The following is a 23,090-nucleotide window of genomic DNA, read 5'->3' as shown; positions in this document are numbered from 1 at the left end:
AGCAATGCCCATCTGTGTTGTCTGGAAATTGGTAGTTCAGTTCACAGGTTAACAGCAGTAATTCGATCCACTTGCACTTCATGGATATCAGCAGTCCAGTTCAGTAGAGTTGGGATAGCGAATGTGAATCAGTGGTGGTGGCACTACCTAGCAGAGACAGCCTTGGCACACGTCAGCAGGAGGGACCAGCAGGAACACCGGAAGTTCTCGGCTGTGCCTCTCTCAGGGAGGCAAAGATGAGTGAAGACATGAGACCCACAAGCATTGCACACCTAGCTGCACCTGCAAACCTAGCTTTGTCCCTGTCACTGTCCGTCAAGTTCTATTTATACCTTCCAAACATCACGTGTTCTCCACGGGTCTTGCCTCAGCATGTGCTTCTGCCTCAGCTGATATCACTCTGCCAATCAGCTGGAGTTCAAGGAAGCCACCAGCACATGACCAGAAGTTTGTGTGTGTGTGTGTTTCTCTCTATGGAGTACCGACAAATGCAGCTCAACTACGCATATAAGGTGGACCAATACATGTGTGTTGTTAGCAAAGAATCCTTCATCACGTGTCCTTTCACGTGCTCGCCTAGGCAGAACATCCTCTCTCCTGTGTCTGCTTCAGTGAAACGGTCCTTCACGAGTCGGCCTTAGTCTTTCACCTGTGTCCACTTCAGGAAAATACTCCTTTATGTGTTTGCCCCGGCAAAACACCAGCCAACACAACTGACTCTCCAAACAACCCTTTCATTTTCACCGTGTGTGTGTGTGTGTGTGTGTGTGTGTGCGCGCGCGCGCACACGAGTGTGTGCCTCTCCTGTTTGCATATGAACCTCTCTGGTGAGTGTCAGTGGCCATTGCTCATTGTTGTCAGGAAAATGGAGGTTTTCATTCATGTTTGTCATCAGGTGTGGCTCTTGTTTTGTTTATTGAGCCCCACAGGGCTCCGTCAGTTCAACATAAGAACTGTTTCCGTGCAGACATGTTTGCTTCTGCTGAGACACAAATCTGCATGTTCCTCTACCTGCTCCATCTACCACACTGCTGCCACACTTCCTGTCACACTTCCTGTTATTACTTCCTGCCACACTTCCTGCGACACTTCCTGCTTGTAGTTGAGTACTTCTTGCCACACAGTTTATACTTGAGTACTTTTTAGTTTTTAGGCTTTGAACTCAGCTCAGAATTTGAGCAAATCACTCACCATTTGAAAATTTATTTTTTTCTTTAAAAACTTAAATATGTTTTAAATTAAAATATAATCATATCACTTCTTCCCTTTCCTCCTCCTAGGCCCTCCTATGTCCCCTTCCTTCAACACCTCTCATAACCATCCTGCAAGACATAGGTGTAGGAATTAGGATGCCATTTGCCCAGGAATTAAGTCCAACAATCAACAACAGAAAAAAAATGCTTTTGTCAACACACACTGGCTAATTTCAGGTTTAAGAAAGATAGCAGGACATGTGGGTTTGGACCAAACCAAGGACACAAACGTAGCCAATGAGCTTTTATCTCCTGGCCCTGTTTGCTCACTGCAGGCTGAGCTGACCATTCTAACATGTCTTCCACAGGACTTTGTCTCTACAGTCATCCGTTTACTTGACAGTCCATCCACCCCCATCAGAGCCAAAGCCTTCCTGGTGCTGCTTTACATCTTGATTCATAACCGAGACATGCTGCTGCTGAGCTGCCAAGCGAGGTACGGTGCCCGAGGGTCTGTCTGGGGCCTGTTTGATTGGTGATGTGTACGTGTGATTGTATAGACTACTTATGGGCCTTTCTGTATCTCCTATTGAAAACCCTTTCTGAAGTTCAAGAGTTTAATCCATCTCCCTGGGAGTTTAATGTATCCCAGGGAGGGCCCTGAGCACAAGCAGGCTGGCCTTGAAGCTGCGGTCCTCATGCTTCAGCCTTCCCAAGAGGTAGGATTACAGACCAGAAACCCTGAGGCCTTGTTCAGTTAGGGCTCTGCTGGGTACAGAAAAGTGGGGAAGGCACTAAAGCTGGGCAGCTTCTGTGCTATTCCCACAGACGATGCTGGCCCAGCCTCCTCCCCAGCCTTGTGACCTGTCTGTCACCTGTCATCGCAGCCTCACTCTGGCCTCCGTCTCCATTGGTGTCCCAAGGTCCCACCTGAAACACACACACACTCTCTCTCTCCCTCTCCATCTCTCTTCCTCTCCCCCTCTCCCCCTAGAAGTCCCATCTTCTCAGCAGGAAGGAAGCAGCTGAGGAACTTCACTATGTACAAGAGAAGACACAGACTTGAGACAGAATTCTGGGAAGGCTGGAATGGGGGTACCAGGTGCTGTCAGGGGCAGAGCTGTGAAATGTCCCTAGAGATTGGGTTCCCAGCTGCTGTCCTCCACGGAGAACATCTGGAGACTCCTGGTCTCAAGAACTGAGGTGGACAGTTTCAGAGGAATAACAACCAAGGCTGATTTCTGGCCTCCATGGGCAAGGAACTAGGCCCACACATAGGCATCACACAGATATGTGTGCACACAGGGCAAAGACAGAGGTCACTTTTGCTGTGGGAGGGACCCTTCCTGTTCCCGAAGCTCCGTTCATTGCCCTCATTAACCGCAGTTGATGACTTTGGATTCAAGCCTCTTCCTCTGGCCACTGCTGTCTGTCCTGGTCTCACATCTGTCTTGGCTGACTAGCACTCCTTCTTATACAGTGTGTCCATTCTCTCTGCTGTTTAAAGATACGTTCTTCCCATTAAGGTTCAGAAGTTTTATATACTCTTTGGGGAGTATTTCTTGAATCTGTAGATTTCCATCTTGTGAGTCAATCTGATTTTTACCTGTGACTTTTTTGGGTACTTTTTCGGGCCCCTTGGCCTCAGTTCCCCTTAGCCTATTATTACCAAATCTCCTTTTTGTTTTATCTGGTTCTTCATTCCCTCTGGGTTTTAGGCTTTATAATTTCAGATGTTCTCTTCTCAAATCTCCTGGTCTCACTCGTTCTTTTCTGCACTGTTGAGAATATCTAGTGAGGTTCTGAAGTTTTCATTTAAGTCTTTAAATTCTTTCCTTGGACTTAAGAACATTTTTAGTGCTTTTTGAAATTTTTATTATTTTACTACATTTTTTTTGAGTCTTGGGGCTGTGCATGCCCCTAACACACATGTCAGGGTCACAGGACAATTTTTAGGAGCCTGTTCCCTCCGTCCTCCAAGTGTGGCAGTAAACACTTTTACTTTGGTGGGTGATATTTAGTGATATGCTGCAGGTTTTGCTTCCCAGGAGGTTTGAGTCTTTCTTCACTCTGCATTAGTAGGTCCAGGGTGCAGAGGAAGTGTTGCTGGTCACTGGACCACCCCTTGTGTGGGGATCAGGCCATTATCATTGGGAATGGTAAATAACTGCCAGTCAGATACTGGTTCAGCTGTGTCTGGGGAACCTGAAGTGGCCCAGCTTTGCTGTGGGAAATGGATGGTCAGCCCGTGTCTCATGGCTCCCTCCTGCCCCAGAGAACTGGGCCACTGTTGTCAGCTTCATCCTTGCAGGGGGAAGGGTTGCTGCCCACACCTCCCAGCTGGGGACCTGGAGCGGGCTCTGCAGTGAAAGGCCAATGCCCATTGCCCACCAGAACTCTGGAGGAGGGAGAGGTTGTATGTGGCTTCCCTTTGGTCTGTCAGACATAGAATGTGGGGCTAGGAAGGCATGCTTCTTGGGGACTTGTTAGAACTGTTCTGGGGTGGAGGCTTTGGAAGCACTCAGGTAGTAGCCGAGGGACTAAGACGACAACGAAGGAGACTCATGGTCACACTGTTCCTCCCACACTGTTCCTCCCATCCACCACTCTCTGGGCAGCTCACCTCCCCTCGTTTACCCTTCAGAGGCTAATTAGGCTCGTTTTAGTTTTAAATTTATTTTACTGTTATGTCTAGTGGTAGAGACCTCAGGAGAGAGGGACTGCTCCATCTCCACAGAAGGGGGAATACAAATCTCTAGTGAATATTGCCTGTTGAAGTGAGTTGCTGCAGCCTTCAGGAAGGAGCCGGGAACTGCCTGACAGTAAATGCCGCCATCTCTGTGGGTTTGGCAGATTTTTGTCTGATATTCAGCCACTGTGAATGGTTGAGGTTCCACATCCCAAGGGATCCCTGGGCATTCCTGTAGCCAGTGCTGACGGTGTGGGGTCCAGTGAGGGATCATGTGATTGATCTTGAGGGTGTTCGTTAGGTGTAGATAAGGGGAGAAGGGAAGGTCTGGTTCTGTATTCATTGTGAACATAATTTGGTAAAAGAAGAATCCACAGTGGCAGAAAACATGTATTTTCATGTTTCTGTATATATCACTCATCAAAAATAGGAACCAAAGAACAACACCAAATTAGTGTTTTAGGCCGATGGAACTGAGGGGTTACCTGTCCTGACTCAGTTGTTATACTGAGTGTGAAGAGTTGAGTGTGACGTCACCCAATGGCTCGGGGGTCTGATACTCGGTCCCCAGATGTGGTGCTAGTTTGAAGGTTGTGGCAGGTGGAACCACAAGGAATGGATCTGAAGTCCCAACCTTTCCCTGGTTCTGGTCCAGCTTTTGTCTGTCTTTGATGGGAGAAGTACCGGCTGGCTGCCTGCTCCTGTTGCCCTGAACTCTGCCGAGCCTTCTCAGCTGTGTGGACTCACTCTTCTCTCTAAAACCAGCGCTGCTGGGATGAGGGGAGGAGCCGAGCTGTGAGTGTGTCCTACTCCTGTAACTAAAAACAAAGCAAAACAAACAAGAATCCAGAGGAGAGTGTTTGATAAAGGTGATGGCCACCAAACCTGATGACCTGGGGCCCACAGGGACAGAAGGAATAGACTCCTGCAAGCTGTCCTCTGATCTCTACACATGTGCTGTGGCTGTGTGTAGCCATACACCCCTCCCCCACAAAGAAATAAACAAATAAGTAAACATTATTAAAAATTTAAAGGATTACAGGATTGTCAAGGTGGTAAAAATTGATTTTTTTCCCTAGACTTGGGAATTTGACCTGGCGATGTAAGTTGTTCTCAGAGAGTATAGAGGCTCCTGTTTCCTGTTGCCCTGCAGCCTGGCTAAGTTTATTATGTCTGTAGTAGATACCAAGCTGAATAGGAAAACACACGAACCAGGCTGTTCAGCTGCCTGTGCTGACTCTGTATGCAGTAGTATCCAACCTTTCCTGGCCCTGCCGCTCCTCCACAGCTGAGTCCCGAGTGTCATCCCATTGCCTGTCAGCCACTGATGGACTCTCTGGCCCTCAGCATGTGATAACCTTTATGGTGTTTTGTGGATATATTTTGTGGATATTTTTCTGCTTCCTGTCATCTCTGCCATCCCTTGATTGTCTATACTTCAGCACATTTTGTGTAATGTTAGCTCTCCCATCCATCTGCCACAAGCCGTCAGCATCTAATAGAAAGGATAGGACAGCCCCCAAATGTCTACCCATTTCTCCAAACTGCTGTGTGCTCAGGCTGTGTGTGAGGAATGGTGAAATGGGGCCTTCAGCGCCTCTGGGGAGGATTTCTCCTGAGGATGGATGGTTCTACAGGTCCACAGTGAGATGTGCTGTGAGTGGAGCATGAGAGCCCTGGTGTGTGTGGGGGGTGGGGGGGATCAGGCTTTTCTCCCTTCCCCCATGGCATCTCTGTTAATATGGAAATCAGTGAAATAAAGGGAAAAAAACCTGCTTTGATCATAAAAGGAAGATTTTCTTAAAGAAATATTTACTCTGGATAATTGGTTAACTGTGTGGGAAAATTTTATTTTCTCTGCTTATACAAAAGTTAATTCCAGGTGGATTAAAGAATTATATACCCCAAAGAAACCAAAAACAGCTGGAAGGAAATATGTTTAAATCTGGGGGAGAAAAGAAAGCACAGAAGCAAATACTTATCTGGGTTCTGCATAATCTGGAAACTTTCCTATCCCTTAAAAATCACAGGTAAAGTACTGGCTACTCTTACAGAGGACCCGGGTTCAGTTCCCGGCACCCACACTGTGGCTTATAACCACCTGTAACTCCAGCTCCAGGGGTTGTGCTGCCCTCTTCAGGCCTCTGTGAGTGCTGTGCACATATGTGAAGGCACAACACCTATATTTAGAAATAAAATAAAATAAAATAAAATAGAAGTTATAGGTAAATCTTACATGCTCACAAAACTTCTATGGTTTTGTTTTGTACATAATCTCTCTTCTTTAAAGAGATTTCTGATGACAGGGACAGACACTTTGCATCATTGCTGATTAAAGAAGTGGCTGGAGAGATGGTGCAGTGTGTGGTGATTGCTATGCAAGTCTGGAGAACTGAGCTCAGGCCCTGGAGCAAGTGCAAATGTGTATGGAGAGAATGCCTTTTAAAGGTTGTCCTTGCTTCCATGCATGTGCTGGGACACATGTGCCTACACATGATCACGCCAGAAATGGAAACAATAGTTGAAGATGACAGTAAGTGATACAGTCACCATCGCCATCTTACATCTGATATGAAGATGGAGGGGGAGGGGCGTTTGTTGCCCTGCTGAGGCTACCTTTGCATGGGCAGTTTTGGGATGTGTCTTAGGAACTCGATTGGGTATTTCCAGTATGTGGCTGAACCTGCACAGGTGTGTGCTTCTCTAGTGACCCTAAACAGCTTACAGAGCAAACACCCCTGTAGTTCTCTCACTAACTCTGCTTTCGCTAAGCCCCTGAGTAGCCTCTGTTCTTGCCTTGGTGCACTTATCATACCCGGACCCATGTGGAAGCACAGAAGCAGCTAAAGGACTTTGGTGATGTTTGCAGAGCGTGCGTTTTCTGTGCACAGTTATGGAGAGCATTGTCTGGATTGGATTCTGTTAGTGAGTGTCTCCTTCCTGTAGAAACGTTTTCATGCCATCTCATTTTTTTTCCTAGAACTTTTCTCTCTTTTTTTTATTATGTTAGTCACTTTTCTGTTGCTGTGATAAAATACCGTGTGTAGAAACAGTGAAGGCACAGGATGTGGGGTGAGGCTATGAACTCTCAAAGTTGCCCCCCCCCATAGAATTTCCTCCAGCCAGACCTCACATTCTAGGGGTTCTATAATTTCCCTAAACAGCACCACCTAGTGGTGGCAAAGAATCCAAGTACTTGATTCTTGAGCCTATGGGGGACATTTCTCATTTAAACTATTACACATGTATACACGTGTGTGATATGAATGTATGGATGCATATATACATATGAGCACATGTGCAGATGTGGATGTATTATGCATGTGTGTGTACTTGTGTGTGTGCACATCTATGTGTGTGTACAATGTATATGTGTGCATGTGCACTGTGTGTGTGTGTGTGTGTGTGTGTGTGTCTGAGGCCGAGGTTGGGGATTATTTCAGTGTCTCGTCTATCTTATTCTTTGAACAAGGTTGTTTCAATCAAACCCAGAGCTCTTTGGAGCTAGCTTGCTCTGGGGATCCCTTCTAGGCTTTCTGAGGCTGGAATTACAGGTGGCTCCCCACACCCTCTTGGCCTCTCTGTGGGATCTGCACTCTGATCTTCTTGCTTCTACAACAAGTGCTTTGCCCACTGAGCTGTCTCCCAGTTCTCTTTCTTGGAGTCTTTCTCAATAATCTTAAGCCCCAAGTGGGTTCTGCCCATCCACTGGACTGCTGTCTATTGTTCCTTGGCAGCATGCCCTGCACAGTTAGCCATGCTCAGTTGAAAGGCAAGATGCAGCCAACTCTGGTTTGACATTGTGTTCCCCAATGAACAACTGGACAGTGTTCCCCAAGGGTCACATTTCATTAGGTCAGTAGTGCGTTGTGTCTGCCCATTCAACACACAGGCTCTGTTTTTCTCTGCCAGTCAACTGCTGTAGTCCCTAATCAGAGTTAGGACTGGCAGTGCATGGAGATCTGAACCTCCTCCACACATGGTAGACATTCTGGACTTAGCCAGGATCATTTCTACCCCATAAATGATGGCTCACGACTGTGTGCCCAGCCTACTAAATAACAACAGGCAACTTGGGCCTCAAAATGCATTGGTCCCACCACTGGGAGCATGACTTTGCTCCAAAAGCCCAAAGATTCATGCTGTGACTCACTGCGCTGCCATGGTCCTGGGCCCCACTTACTGCAGGCTCTAAGTAACTAGTCATACTCCAGCAAAAGGCTCCAAGGAACATTCCAGATTCCTATTTTTCCTTTCTGCTCATATAAATTCTTACATTTCAGTTCAGTTAGTCAACATATGGGCTCTGAGAGTTGCTAAATATGTCTCTCCCGGTTACAGATTTAGGAAGTAAAGAACCAACCAGAGTAGGCTCATAGATAGGCTGGGGTTGCTGGGATTTGAATTTGGTTGAAAATCTATTTATCACCTGGCCTCCAGAGCTGAGTCAAAGCTTTGATCAGAAATGAAGGTGTTGGATTGGAGCAGTTCATCTAGGATCCTGGCAGGGATGGAGGAGCGAGGAAAGACACATCTGGTAAATATTTAAGGGAAATTATTCCTGAATCAGGAGAAGCAAGGGCTACGTGAACAGTGTATACGGTGGACACATACTGGGCACAGCATGGAAGGAGCTAGAAGGAACTGAGAGAAGTGCTATGGCTTGTGTGGAGGCCAGCGAGGAGTGAGGCTGTCATGCTCCAGCAGCACACTGCCCATGAGGGTTGTAGGTGAGAGTAGTCAACTGCTGGTCACAGCCAAGGGGGCAGGGAGAAGCTGAGACAATGACCGAGTGTGATCTCTCCCTCCTCTCCCTGGAACAGTTACAGAGAGCAACTTGTGTAGAGAAAGAGGGTTGGATCAGCTCACAGTTGAGGACCGTACTGTCCACCATGGCAGCAAGCATGGCAGGAGTCTGGGCCGCCTCACGTGTGAGCCACTCAGGGAGTGTCAGTGCACATTTGCCAGTGTAATCTGCTGGTGCACATCTGTGTGGTGCACATCTGTGTGATGCACATCTGCCAGTTCACATCTGTGTGGTGCACATCTGTGTGGTGCACATCTGTGTGGTGCACATCTGTGTGATGCACATCTGCTGGTGCACATCTGTGTGATGCACATCTGTGTGGTGCACATCTGCCAGTTCACATCTGTGTGGTGCACATCTGTGTGGTGCACATCTGTGTGATGCACATCTGCTGGTGCACATCTGCTGGTGCACATCTGTGTGATGCACATCTGTGTGGTGCACATCTGTGTGGTACACATCTGCTGGTGCACATCTGTGTGATGCACATCTGTGTGGTGCACATCTGTGTGGTGCACATCTGTGTGGTGCACATCTGCTGGTGCACATCTGTGTGATGCACATCTGTGTGGTGCACATCTGTGTGGTGCACATCTGTGTGGTGCACATCTGTGTGGTGCACATCTGCTGGTGCACATCTGTGTGGTGCACATCTGTGTGGTGCACATCTGTGTGGTGCACATCTGCTGGTGCACATCTGTGTGATGCACATCTGTGTGGTGCACATCTGTGTGGTGCACATCTGCTGGTGCACATCTGTGTGATGCACATCTGTGTGGTGCACATCTGTGTGGTGCACATCTGCTGGTGCACATCTGTGTGGTGCACATCTGTGTGGTGCACATCTGTGTGGTGCACATCTGCTGGTGCACATCTGTGTGATGCACATCTGTGTGGTGCACATCTGTGTGGTGCACATCTGTGTGGTGCACATCTGCTGGTGCACATCTGTGTGGTGCACATCTGTGTGGTGCACATCTGCTGGTGCACATCTGTGTGATGCACATCTGTGTGGTGCACATCTGTGTGGTGCACATCTGCTGGTGCACATCTGTGTGGTGCACATCTGTGTGGTGCACATCTGTGTGGTGCACATCTGTGTGGTGCACATCTGTGTGGTGCACATCTGCTGGTGCACATCTGTGTGATGCACATCTGTGTGGTGCACATCTGTGTGGTGCACATCTGTGTGGTGCACATCTGTGTGGTGCACATCTGCTGGTGCACATCTGTGTGGTGCACATCTGCTGGTGCACATCTGTGTGGTGCACATCTGCTGGTGCACATCTGTGTGATGCACATCTGTGTGGTGCACATCTGTGTGGTGCACATCTGTGTGGTGCACATCTGCTGGTGCACATCTGTGTGGTGCACATCTGTGTGGTGCACATCTGCTGGTGCACATCTGTGTGATGCACATCTGTGTGGTGCACATCTGTGTGGTGCACATCTGCTGGTGCACATCTGTGTGATGCACATCTGTGTGGTGCACATCTGTGTGGTGCACATCTGTGTGGTGCACATCTGTGTGGTGCACATCTGCTGGTGCACATCTGTGTGATGCACATCTGTGTGGTGCACATCTGTGTGATGCACATCTGCTGGTGCACATCTGCTGGTGCACATCTGGCTCCTCTTTCTCCTTTTTCCTTCAGCTCAGAGCCCCAGCCTGTGAGCCTTTGCCTCTCACAGGACCTCTCTGGTGACACCCTCACAAACACATCCAGAGGGTGTCTCCTAGGTGATTCTACACCCAGTCAAATGGATAATGAAGATTACCCTGTAGTGGGACTATCTTGAACCAACCAACAATATAAATAATGACACAGAGACTTTTTAATATTTTAATGTGGCTGGGCAGTCTCCTGGGTGCTCTAATCTGACTCAGGAAGTTGGAGGGAAGAATGAGTCTTGGTTTTTTGCAGTTTACTTTGGATTATTTCTGAGTGCCCATCTTTTTAACCTGGTCTTTACAGAATGCAAAGAAATATAGTTTGCCGGATTGGGGTTGAACAGCCTAAAATGTTTTGGATGCTGCATGCAAAGGTCTCTTCATTTTATCCTCCTTGTCCACAGTGGGTTCTTGGAGTGTGGGAGGCTCCCTTGTCAGTGACCTGTGAGAGCTCTCCTGGTACTGGTTGTTGAGCAGACTCTGGTGGGGCTTGCTGGGCTGGGCCATACTGGCCTTCCTCAGCTGTGTTCTCTCTCTTCTGCCGTGTTTTCCTCAGCAGACACACTGGCTGTTTTCTTATGGGCTCGCTCTGCAGTAGGGTTTTAAAATGTGAATAGACTTCAACTTAAGGAAAAGATATTTTAGACTTTGGCAATGAATAGTACATTATTAAATTTTGTGGTGAATAATTTAGATCTTAGAAAAAAGTTAAATCCTTAAAGACATGTAGGAATATACTTTTGTATACAACATGGATTTTATTTTCTTCTTTTAATTCTGACTACCAAATGGTAAGCAAACCCCTTTTGCCTGCTCTCCACAACTGGCCTAGCTATTGATTTAGGGCAGTGGTTCTCAATCTTCCTAAGTCTGTGACCCTTTAATACAGTTCCTTATGTTTGGTGACCCCACCCATACCTGTTGCCATGTCATAACTGTAATTAATGTAAATATCTGCATTTTCTGATGGTCTTAGGTAGCCCCTATAAAACGGTTGTTTGACCTCCAAAGAAATTATGACCAGTGGATTGAGAATCACTGATTTATGGGATTTCTCAGGGCAGGGAGAAAAACCCACTTTGAAGTTATCCCAGTCTTTGTTCAGGCAAATACCAAGGTCATCTGGAGAAATCCAACTGTAGGCTACACAGTGCCACCCTATGGCTTGTGTAGGGACTACTCTCATAGAGGCTGGATCCCCTGGGATCAGTATTTAGAGCCAGAGGGAGAGAAAGTATGGGGAACCCAAGAAGTTTGGGGTAGCAGCCATGGGAAATGTTGGCAGATTATAACACTGGCACTGCCTTGTGTAAATGTCAGGGTAGGAGAGTAAACCTCTGTCCAAGTCACACGGTGCAAGATCAGATAGGTATGTAGCACGTTTGCATGTGACAAGGTAAAGCAAAGAAGCGTCTAGTGGGCTGCAAGACAGACTCTTGACAACTGTGAACTTAGGTATTGATCCCGCTGAAAGGACCCACAAGCTCCGTTATAAAGGAAATACTATATATTGTTAACTTAATGTTAGGGACTTTTGTTAGAGCAAAGTTATAAACAAATTAAAAAAAAAATCCAGATCAAGGCATAGAGCAGTGAGTGGATGGCACTTGTCACATGAATGATACCCCATTGAGCAAGTAACCCAAAGGACCAGAAAATTCAGGAGAAAAAGAAACAAGATTTAACAGGCCCTTCACACATGTGTTCCTTCACACACACATGTCTCTTCTCTCACGTGTCTACTCCAGATGCTCAGTCAACACATGAGAAGACCCTGAGCTTCATAAGAGGTCAGGACAGCACTTAGCACATGTCTCTCACACATACACATGGGTGCATGCGTGCATGGTGGATCCGTCCATAATTTAATATTAATGACCAACAGAAGGGCTGGTACCAATGGTTCTCCGCTGATCCTGGGAGGCTGAGAACCCTTGGTGTGCAAATGTCTTTGTTGGCCACCATCTGTCACTTAGAAAATGTGTCTTTCCATTGACCAAAGGCTAATGAAATTGGAGTGCTGTTTGTAACATGGGGAGAGGCTTGATGCAGCCTTCGTTTCTTCTGCATGAATGTCTGAGCTTGTGAAGTGAGGTCACTGCCTGGCTGGTCAGCACTGCTGGGACTCCGCCTCTGCAAACACATGACTCTGTGGCACTTTAGGACAGATTCTGTGTCTGCCTTATCATGAGCAGTAATCTTTGCCGATGCTTTTTGCAGGCTGGTGATGTACATCGAGAGAGACAGCAGAAAGACCTCCCCAGGCAAGGAGCTGCAGAGTGGGAATGAATATCTGGCCAGGTGCCTGGATCTCCTCATTCAGCACATGGTACAGGAGCCACCGCGGATTCTAGGTAAATGACAGCCATTGTCCCTTCTCGGGGCCCATAGCTGCTTGCTTGTCTGTGGGCGGCTTCTGCATCACCTCTTGTTCACTCTTGTTTCTCTGAAATTGGCCTGGAGAGATGGCTCAGCAGGTAAGAGCACAGGCTGCCTATCCAGAACACATGGTTCAATTCCCAGCACCCATATGGCAGCTCTCTATTCCAGTTCCAGGGGATCTGATGCCCTCTTCTGGGCACCTGCACACACATACACACACACACACACACACACACACACACATACACACACACACATAAACACACATGCACATAAATAAAAATAAAATTAATCCTAAAAGTTTTGAACATTGTTTTCATTTTTTTCTTTTTCAAATTGTGTTTTATAATCTCTTTACTTATAATTGTAAATTAGTTTTCTAAAGCAATAAGCAATAATAATCAATTGAACAATACAAATAAATTTCTCAGACCACAACCATATCTATTTATAAATTATATCTAGGCTAGAAGTCAGTTGATAGTGGCTATGTAGATCATCACGCTCTGTCCCCAGAGGCCACAAGTGTCCTATATTACCAGCATATGTGTGTGTTGGGGGAGGGTTGGGGATGTGGCTAGCTTGGTAGAGTTCCTGTCCAGGATGGTCAAAACCCTGAGTTTGATTCCCAGTACTGCATAGAACCAGACATAGTGGCACACACTGGAAACACCAGCTCTTGCCTTAAGATTCAGCTCCTGGGAGGTGGAGGCAGGAGGATTATCTTGAGGCCAGCCTGAGCTACCTGAGATCCCCCCCCCCCCCCCCCCCCCCCCGCTCTGTCTCATACACACACACACACAGAGGCTCAGTGGCTACTCAGGACTGTAGATTGAAGGTAAATCACCTCACCTGCTGGTGAACCCATGGCCAGAGGCTCCTGCCCTCTGGTCTTTTACCATCATACCTTCCCTGCTGTATTTCTCAGGTGACATTCTCAACGCCCTGGCAAATGTGTCCGGCCGGAAGCACCCATCCACAGTCCAGGGGAAACAGCTGAAGATGTGTCTCCCCATGATGCCCGTGGTGCTCCACCTGGTCATGTCTCAGGTAACACATGCCACCTCCATGCTTGTCCTCCAGGGCAGACCCACCTCTACTGCAACCAAACTCTTCTGTCCGTTTGTCTTGGACTAAATTTGTTGATGGCTTTGGAGACCTAATCTGTGGAAACTCTCGTTCCACAGGTATTTCGACCTCAAGTAGTGACAGAAGAGTTTCTCTTCAGCTATGGAACAATTCTTGTGAGTAGTAGGAGTCAAGTCTGGCTAACGCCGCTGCCATTGCTGCTGGCTGCAGCACGGGTGTGAGGAGGGAGGAATTGAAAGGCCTGGTGGCATTTGTTTGTAGGGAAGTGACCTTTTTATATTTTTATCTGTTCTCTGTAATAAAATTTGACATTTGGGGAAAATACATTTTCTCCTGATAATGTATTTTGTTCAGAGACAGCCCCTAATAGGGTAAAAAGCCCACGTAAACACTCAATAGATACTGAGTTAAGCATTTGAACAGACACGGGTGGGAGTGGGGGGCTAAGAATGCCATGTTACTAACCCGCTCGCTGCCAGCCATGTGCATGTCTCTCTAGGGTGACAGTTTACTAAGTTAGACTCAGTTGTGCTCTGTTTTTTTCTTTTTTACTCAATTTTGAAAATGTGGGAAGACGTGAAAACCAGCTGACATGTGACTTTCATTTCGGGTCTGCATACTTTCATACATCGATCTTCCTGATGGTGCTGTGGCCCAGGAAGTGACAGTGTTTTGTGTTGTGGGCATGCTGAGTCAGGACACTCTAAGTCCTGTCACTTGCCACCTGGAGCCTGACCTTGCTGGCTACAATAAGCCCAGGAGGCTGGAGGGTGTCACGGAGGCGCAGACAAAGCAGGGTGGCATTTCAGCATCATTGTTGTTTCAGGGGGAGATGTTGTTGGTGCTGCTCGTGAGTGAGGTAGTTTCTAGAAAGTTCTTCCTAGAGGAGAAGGTGTTGTTTCTAGGACACACATTGAAGAGCGGTATCTGAGGTCAAAGCATTGGGGCTCAGTTTCAACTTTGCTCTTGTAAGGCCCCCACGAAGAGAGGACCTCACCCAAGTCTCAGGAATTCACGGCCACCCATTAACTCACAAGACACCAAACTTGATGCAATCAGCAAGAGGTATATTTCGATCAATGTGTTGAGGTCAAGACCTGTAGCCCATGCAGGAGCAATGAGGTCTGACTCTGGGGCTTTGGAGACAGAGAGAATTTAAAGCCAAAAACCACAACCCAAGGGGGGAAACCACAACCCAGGGGGAGTGAAGGGGGGTTATTGGAAAGCACCTGTGGAAAGTACCAGCCCATTATTCAGTTTGTGACAGGGTCCAAGGAACAGTCATGGGGAACATTTTGTATAGGCTATTCTCTAAGAGCCTATTTGTAATCAACCATCTATCTTGTGGTCAGCCAAGTTCCTGAAACACAGAGCTCACGACCAAGCTGACCTGCACTCTTGGTTCTGCTCAGCCTGCTAGGAGATTTTGAAAAATTTTAACCCTTTCACCCTCATGGTATAAATCCTTAAGTCTAGGGAGTTTGTACAGTCGGCCATGCATTCTCCTGCGTCTGTAATCCTGCAGTGGGCTGTGCATTCTCCTGCATCTGTAATCACCACCCCAGTCATCTGTCACCTCCAGTAACTTGCTCTTTATCTGTCTCCTACCAAGACCATATGCTGTAAGGACACCACATTCATGTCAGGGTCTAGAACAGTCTCGGCTCCTGTAGCCTGCTGTGGAGTGTTTCAGACAGTGTTGTGAGACAGGTGAGGCCTGTTTTTCTGTGTGTTCTTCTCCCCCCTCCCCAGTTCCTTCTCCCTCCTTCCCTTTCTCCCTCCCCCACCTCTTTTCCTGTCTGGACTTTTCTCTGCTTGCAGTGAGTACACTTTACAATTTCAATAACCAGGGAAGCCACTGTGGACTTTCAGGATGGAGGCCACACTGAGGAAGGGCCTCTTTCTTCTCCAGGAACAGGTCTGCTCTCTGCTGGTCTTCTGTAGTTTGTTGAGAATTAAAAACAACCTGCCTGGTTCATTATGGTGTGAAAAAACCCTTCACACTTCTGGATCTTGGTTCTCAGTAGGGAGTTTAGATGAATAAAATGGCAGACTTCTTATTTTGAGGCTGACAAGATGGGCTCAGTGGTCAGAGGTGCTTGAGGCTGGCAAGATGGTTCAGTGGTCAGAGGTGCTTGTAGCCAAGCTAGACCTGAGTTTGAGCCTGAGACCCATATGATAGAAGGAGAGGTCTGACTCTTGAAAGTTGTGTAAGGGCACACACACAAGTGCATAGGCACACAAGCATTCACACATGGACACACATGCACACGCACACACACATGCACGCACACACACACACACACACACACACACACACACGCACACGCACACGTAGGAATGAAATGGTCTTTGGGCTATCTTCCTAGTTGACACAGCATTCCCAATGTGCACCATGGCAGCTCCTAGAGCACTTTCTTGACTTTCTCACTGTATCTGTTTGTACCTTCTTGGCATTGAGTGACACTGGAAAGCACAGGTCACTGTCTAAGCTACAACTTCGTTCAGTTATCTGTGTATTTGTCATGAGCTGTTGAGTCAGGTGTTGCTCCTGTGAGTTAAAAATCTTCATAGAAATTAGCAAAAATATTCTTCCAGTTTCTATGTCCTTCTGATGTCAACTGAAGGAACCAGCCAGCCTCATGACTTCCAACTCCTGGAAATAGGTAGTGGAGGCCGGCATCTAAAGCTTTGAAAACATTTGCTTTTCACTTTGGTTAGCAAAGGTTCGCTAAACATCCCTGAAATCTGTGGAGCTTATGTGGAAGAATGTCACACACAGTCATACATGGAGCAGTGTGTGCCAGTACATACATGCCTGCCAATGCGCCCGCCTTTCTGGCACATGTGCAGGATGGAAGTTGACCTTGGATCTCTTCTCCACTTTATCTTTGAGACAGGCTCTGTTCCGGCATCCTGAGTTTGCTGGCTGGCAGTGAGTGTCTAGGTCTCCCTGTCTTCCTCTTCCAGTCTTTCACAATAAGCTCCAGGTGTCAGCTTAACACAGCCCAGCTCCACTGGGGAGAGGGAATCTCAGCTGACAAATTGGACCAAATCTAGAACAGATTGGACGGAGGGCCTGTCTGTAAGTTATTTACTTAATTGCCAGTGATGTAGGAGGGCCCCGCCCACTGGGCGGAGCAATCCCTGGGCAGGTGAGCCTGTTAGATAAGTGAGTTAGTTGACCAAGCCAGAGGAAGTAAGCCAGTAAGCAGTGCTCTAGTTACAGCCTCAAGCTCCTGCCCTGCTGTTTTCCCTCAGTGGTGGACTGTGACCTGTAAGCTAAAACAAGCCCTTTCCTCCACAATTTGTTGTTGGTCATGGTGTTTATCACAGCATCAGAAAGGAAACCATTGCTGTGGGGTTACAAGTGCACACAGCCACGGCTGTGCCCACTGCTACTGCCGTGCCCAGCTTTGGTGTGGGTGCTGGGCATTGAACTTGGGTCCTTGTGCCTGTTCAGCAAGCACTCGTCCCACTGAGCTGTCCCCTGACTCAGCTTTGTGAAGGAAAGCTTTACTTGGTCCATCTGTGTTGCGGCCCGAGCTGTCCCATGCTTGGGGGCCAGAAATGTTGAGAACTGCACTACCCCACGTTTGGGGGCCAAAATGTCTCGGACCGTTCTGTCAATGTTGAGACCCGCACTGCCAAAAGCCTTGGGGACTAACTTGTTAGCCCGCACTACCCCAAGCTGCTCCAGTCCACGGGTCAGGGTTCAGCAAGAGAGAGAGTGAGGACGGACGAGAAGAATGGAGACCAGACAGAGTGTGATTCAATCCCATTTATTCTTCAGTCTCTCTTCTTCTCTCCAAGTCCCTAGTTCCTAGTCCCTACTGCCTCCAAGTTTCAAGTTCCAAGTGCTAAGTGCCTAATGCCTACTACCTAGTTCTTCCAAGTTCTCTAGTCAAAGTGCCTTCTACCTAATGCCTAATAACTACTCCAAGTTGTACTGTCTAACCTAATTCCTAGTTCCAAGTTGTACTTCCGAGTGCCTAATAATCTGTTGCTTGATTCTCTGTTACTCCAAATTGTTCTGAACTCTCCTGTCTGCCTCTCACCTTTTATATATCTCACTTCTAAGCCACGCCTCTAAGTCACACCTTTAATCATGCCCTTAGGTCTTGTCTCTAAATCTGATCTCTAAATCACTCCCTTAAGTCACACACCTTTAAGTCTCACACACCCAAGGGAAAATCCTGGGTATCTAAAGCAAGATGTTATCAGAGTGTGCTCAGCTGTTGTAGGCTATTGTAATCAAGTCTCTTGTCAGGGTATATGGCTCAAGATGGCTACAAGGATGATAGCTGCCTTCTGTCGGCTCCCCACATATCTGGAGCACAATGTTCTTTTCAGGATTTTCTAAATGTGTCCAAGTCCCCTCCAGCACACCGGGCTTATTATAGTTTAGCTTTTTAAGAATTGCCTAGATCTGAGGTGTTCAGTTCCAGCTGTGTCCAGAAACAGCATACACCAGAACTTGTTGGCTTTGGGTAACGTGGGTGTGAAGAGAGGCCCACAGCTACTGTGTCTTCGCTTATCACAAGGGTCCTTAGAGTGGGAACCTGCGGGGGCAGTGTCCCTGTGTGTCTCTAATGGCACCAGGCCATGGTTTGCTGTGTCATAGAAGGGACATTACCGTCCTCATCAGAGCAGCCATGACAATTTGAGAGATTCCCTCTCAGCTGTATGCAACTCTGCTTCAGTTGCACTAGGTCATGTGGTCTGAGGAGGCTCTAAAGCAGTGTTTCTCAACCCATGGCCCAAGACCCCCCCAGGGTTCCATATCAGATAGTTACATTACAATGCATAACAGTAGACGCAGTACAGTTCTGATGTAGCAACAGAACAATTTTATGGTTAGGGTCCCCACACTGTGAGGAACTGTGTAAAGGGTGGCAGCATTAGGAAGGGTGAGAACCACTGCTCTAGAGTGTACAGAAATGGAAGGCAACTGGGAAAGGGCGTGGCCAGTCTCCATCTGTGCAGCTAAGGGAACCTGACATCCTTGTTGGCAGGTGCACAGCTTCCTGTCACCCTCAGCTCTGCTTGGGAAGTAAACCCAACAAACCCAGTGGTTGGGTAAGCTGGACACTGCTGGAGCAGCTGCTTCACTCGTGTCCTTTTATGGTAGAACATTCTAGATAGTTATATTTGGGATACAAACACAGAAATTAGCTTTATATAAACATTTCCCCCCAGTTAAATGAAGTTCCGGTCTTAAGGAGACTGCTGTTTGGTCACTTTTAAACCATCTTGGGCCTTCATGGGCTCCACCAGACAGGGATTAGCTAACTGCTAATTGCTCTTTCCCTTGTTGGGGAGGCTGTGGGGACATTCCTATAGGTCCTTATTTTTTGAAGCTCCCATTGAACTGGGCCAGAAAACAGGAAGGAAAGATGAAAGGGAAATGACTGGGCAGATTCCTGATGGACGAGACCTATATTTCCTGCGTCCTTCCTCGAGGTTCTTGGTTGATGAGCCCAGGACAGGGACTTGACAGTGCATAGTGGGTTCTCCTGACCTTGCCAGTTTATAAGAGTGTGGATTGACGGCCAGGGCGCTCCTCACCTGAGCGCAGCTTTCTGACAAGCGAGTGCTGAGTTCTTGATGGCTCTTGGTTTGTGCTGTGGAGAAAGCAGGGAACATCCTGCTGTGTTGTAAAGCAAATGACCACATGCTTACTTGTAGCCCTGCGAATGTTCTGGCGAGGATGTTTCTGTCTTTGCACTGTCAAGCACCCATTCTGATCTCACTGTGGGGTCTGTTGTGCCTCCTGGAAGGAGATCTGTAAACACTGAGGTGGCCCTTGGCCTGTCAGCAAGCCCTTTACCCATGTTTTCTGCTCCTCACTCTTCCAGCTGGCCTGGCCACGGGGTCTGTGTGTGTTGTTGTCCTCTCCCCTGTGGAGACCCCAGCTTTGCTGTCCACGATGCCTGTGGCCACCTGGAGATGCTCTGGGATACCAGGCGAAAGAAAGGGTTAAGGAGAAGGAACAACACGGGCTTGGGGAAGGAAGCCCAGTTACCTACTGGTGGAGGGCTTGCTTCCCTAAGCACTTTAGTGGCTAAATAAATATTGTCTCATTTGTATGGCCTGGATAGTTTGATATAATTTTAGTAAAAGATACAACTTAGGGGCTGGAGAGATTGCTCAGTGCTTGGGAGCAGGTCCTGCTTCCCCAGACAACCTGGGGTTCAAAGTCCTGGCACCCACGTGGCAACTCACAGCCACGAACGACCCTCCAGCCTCCTGATCTGATGCTCTCTTCTTGCTGCTGTGGGCCTTGGGTATGCATATGGTACACAGAAATATGTGCAGGCAAACACCTTCCCTGTAAAAAGAAATGAAACTTAAAAGATATAGCTTAAAGATGTAGATAGAATGTTCAGTGATGTTCACATGTGGGGATATTTTAAAACATCTGGAAAGGAAGATTCAGAGCTGGGGCTTCTGTGCTGGGATGGGGAGTCCATGTGCGGAACGGAGTGTTCTAGGGCTGTATACTCCACTAATAGATGGAGAGGCCCCTTCTCCATAGCGCAGTGCACCCTGCTGTGTGATGCAGGCACAGCCTGATGTGTGGTATGTAATGTGTATTGCCTTTTTATTTATGGATTTCTTTTTTTTTAATCCTCTGGGGACAGTGTCTCGCTATATAGCCCAGGTTAGCCTTGAACTCACTAAACAGTCCAGGGAGGCCTTGGACTCACACTGATCCTCCTGCCTCAGCTTCTTGATTGCTGGGATTACAGGCATAAGCCACCATATTTGGTTAAATCTTATCACAGCAGACCAACTTCTGCTCTGGGTTAATAGGTTATAGCTAGTTACTTTCAGTTCTATGGCCCTCATATTTTATTTGCTTTTTATCATACTTTCTGATGGCTTGAACCCAGGACAACACTCTGTTACCAAGCTGTAACCCCAACCCTGCTGTTTGCTGTATACAAAGCATTGTATTTGATGACGGCTTGTGAGCTGAAGGCATGAGTGGTACCGTGGGACTGTGTGCAGAGAACACCAGTGCTTAGCCTGTCACAGTGTGACAGAGATCATCTCCCTGAGCTCACAGTCAGGGAACAGCTGTCCTGCTCAGATCTTCCAGCCAGGGACCGGGAGTGGAGGCTGCTCAGTCTTCCCTCTCATGTGGTGCTGTGGTATGTGGTATATATAAGTACCCTGTAGATAGGGGGCTTGGAGGAAGTAAACGCAGTGCTAATTCCAGAGTCAAGCACTAGATAGTGTTGAGACCTGCACTGAGGCCTTGACCTTGACCCTGTGTACTTTTGGGATGACCGAGATCACTGCATTAGGCATCATTCTTGTTAGCTTCAGGTAGTGACGGCAAAGGTAACACTTGAAAGGGTTATGCATCAGCTGGATTGTTCTCATGTATGTACTTTGAGACAATGTCTTCACACTGTAGATAGGGCTGGCCTTGAACTCACTATGCATCACTGGGTAGCCTAAAACTCAGGGTCAGCCTTCTGCCTCAGTCTCCCAGTGTTGGGATGACTGCACAAGCTGTTGTCACTGGCTCGTGTCTGTTATCACCACTGACTTATTGAAGCGTTAAACCTCATTTGTGTATTTCAAAATCACCTTTAATTTATGTGTAGTAAAAAGTTGAAGATTTACTTTAGGGGCCTGGAGAAAGATGGGTCAGCAGTTAAGGGCACTTGTTGCTCTTGCAGAAAACCTGGGTTTAGTTTCGGGCAACCTGTGTGGCTTCCATCTGTCTTTACCTCCAGTTCTGGGGATCCAGAGCCCTCTTCTGGAGTCCCTGGATACTGCAGGCACATGGTCCACATATGAGCAAAGCACTCATGCACATAAAATCTTAAAAAATTAAAATGCTTCTTTTTAATTATGTATATGTTATATCTATCTATGTGTGGGTTTTGTGCACATGTGAGTGCAGTACTGGTGGTGTCCAGAAGGAGGCATCAGAGGTCCTAGAGCTGGAGTTAACAGTTGTGAGCCATCTGACTCAGGTGCTAGGAACTGAACTCTTAACCACTGAGCCACCTTCTCATATATGTGAATAGTGTATTATATGTATATACTATGTATAATATTTATACAAGCACATTTTAAACTGTGATTATACTGTTTTGTAATATATGTATTTAGTTTTTTCCTTAAATTTAAGCATCAGAGGTGTGGATTCAGACAAAATGCTACCTACGTAAATTTTATTTCAGACCTAAATTTTATTTCATAGTTATTTTGGACACCCCCACCCCTCATTTATTGGATACTTGTTCTTTTTCAGAGTCACATTAAGTCAATTGACTTGGGGGAAACGAACATAGATGGAGCCATAGGTGAGCAGCCTGGGCTCTGACACGCGTGCATCATGAAGGGCCTGGGTGGTGGACACCTGAGGTAACCATCTCTGTGACCTGTGATTCTAGGCATCGTGGCCTCAGAGGAGTTCATCAAGATCACCCTGTCGGCATTTGAAGCAGTGATCCAGTACCCGGTTCTGCTAGCCGACTACCGCTCTACGGTCAGTTTCTAGGGAAACCCTCCATCATTTACGTGATAATCTCATGTACACGTGTGTTGGGCTGACAGGTGTTCATCCCATGGGGAAACCATTCAAAAAAGCCAAGAGAGCCCTGGAAATCTGCTTCCAGTTTTGATTAGGGAGGGGTGAGTTTTTCCAACTATCTCTTTGCTTCCTACCCCTTTCTCCTTGTGGTAGCCAGTAGCACACACCTGTGGAGGAGGGCTATGCAGGCATTGGGGGTGTTCCTCGCACCTCTCTAGTCCTGAGATTTCAGGCTGCATGCCCAAGTGAATCTGTGACTTGTGACTGACCAAGTCCCTTGTTCTGGCTCCTGCTGTAGTCATGCTGCCCTCCCAGCCACCGATTGGAACTTTGGTTTTCTTCTGTACCAGGAAGATATCTTGTAGACATTTTGCATGTGTTTTCCCTCCACATCTACATTGCTGCTATAGTTTCCCGGTCCCTGTGTGTTTATGTGTATTTCATGCACTTGCTAATGCCAGCATCTGAAGATAGCCACGTGCCTTTCTCTGTGGCGTCTGCAACACTGTGCTCCTGCCTCTGTCATCCTGTGTCCTCTCTGAAGCCTCTGTGTACACTCCTTTCTCCTCAGATGCTTGAGCTGGGGCTCTGCTAGGAGCCTCATCTTCACCTGAGACCCTGTCACACCACAGCCTTCTATGTGCAGGAGACGTTGGAGACCATAATGTCTAGGGGCATGCTTCTCTGTGTTCTAGGAGTGG

The 23,090-nt window shown here is 47.4% G+C and overlaps 1 protein-coding gene across 16 annotated transcripts in view; it reads left to right on the top strand.

The window, feature by feature from the left end:
* The window catches only part of Ulk4 (unc-51 like kinase 4), a 290,769-nt gene that overhangs the window by 71,249 nt on the left and 196,430 nt on the right, over positions 1-23,090 (top strand). For all 16 annotated transcript variants that reach the window (XM_076917962.1, XM_034484051.2, XM_076917954.1 and 13 more), the window contains 6 exons: positions 1,562-1,689; positions 12,582-12,715; positions 13,672-13,793; positions 13,931-13,987; positions 22,108-22,159; positions 22,250-22,344. In XM_076917962.1, the coding sequence (XP_076774077.1) occupies positions 1,562-1,689; positions 12,582-12,715; positions 13,672-13,793; positions 13,931-13,987; positions 22,108-22,159; positions 22,250-22,344 (588 nt within the window). The remainder of the gene's footprint in view (positions 1-1,561; positions 1,690-12,581; positions 12,716-13,671; positions 13,794-13,930; positions 13,988-22,107; positions 22,160-22,249; positions 22,345-23,090) is intronic.

The sequence above is a fragment of the Arvicanthis niloticus genome, chromosome 21, assembly GCF_011762505.2.
Source record: "Arvicanthis niloticus isolate mArvNil1 chromosome 21, mArvNil1.pat.X, whole genome shotgun sequence".
NCBI classification, from domain to species: Eukaryota; Metazoa; Chordata; class Mammalia; order Rodentia; family Muridae; genus Arvicanthis; species Arvicanthis niloticus.
Note: the sequence above shows the minus strand (reverse complement) of the source record. Positions and strands in the feature narration are given on the sequence as shown.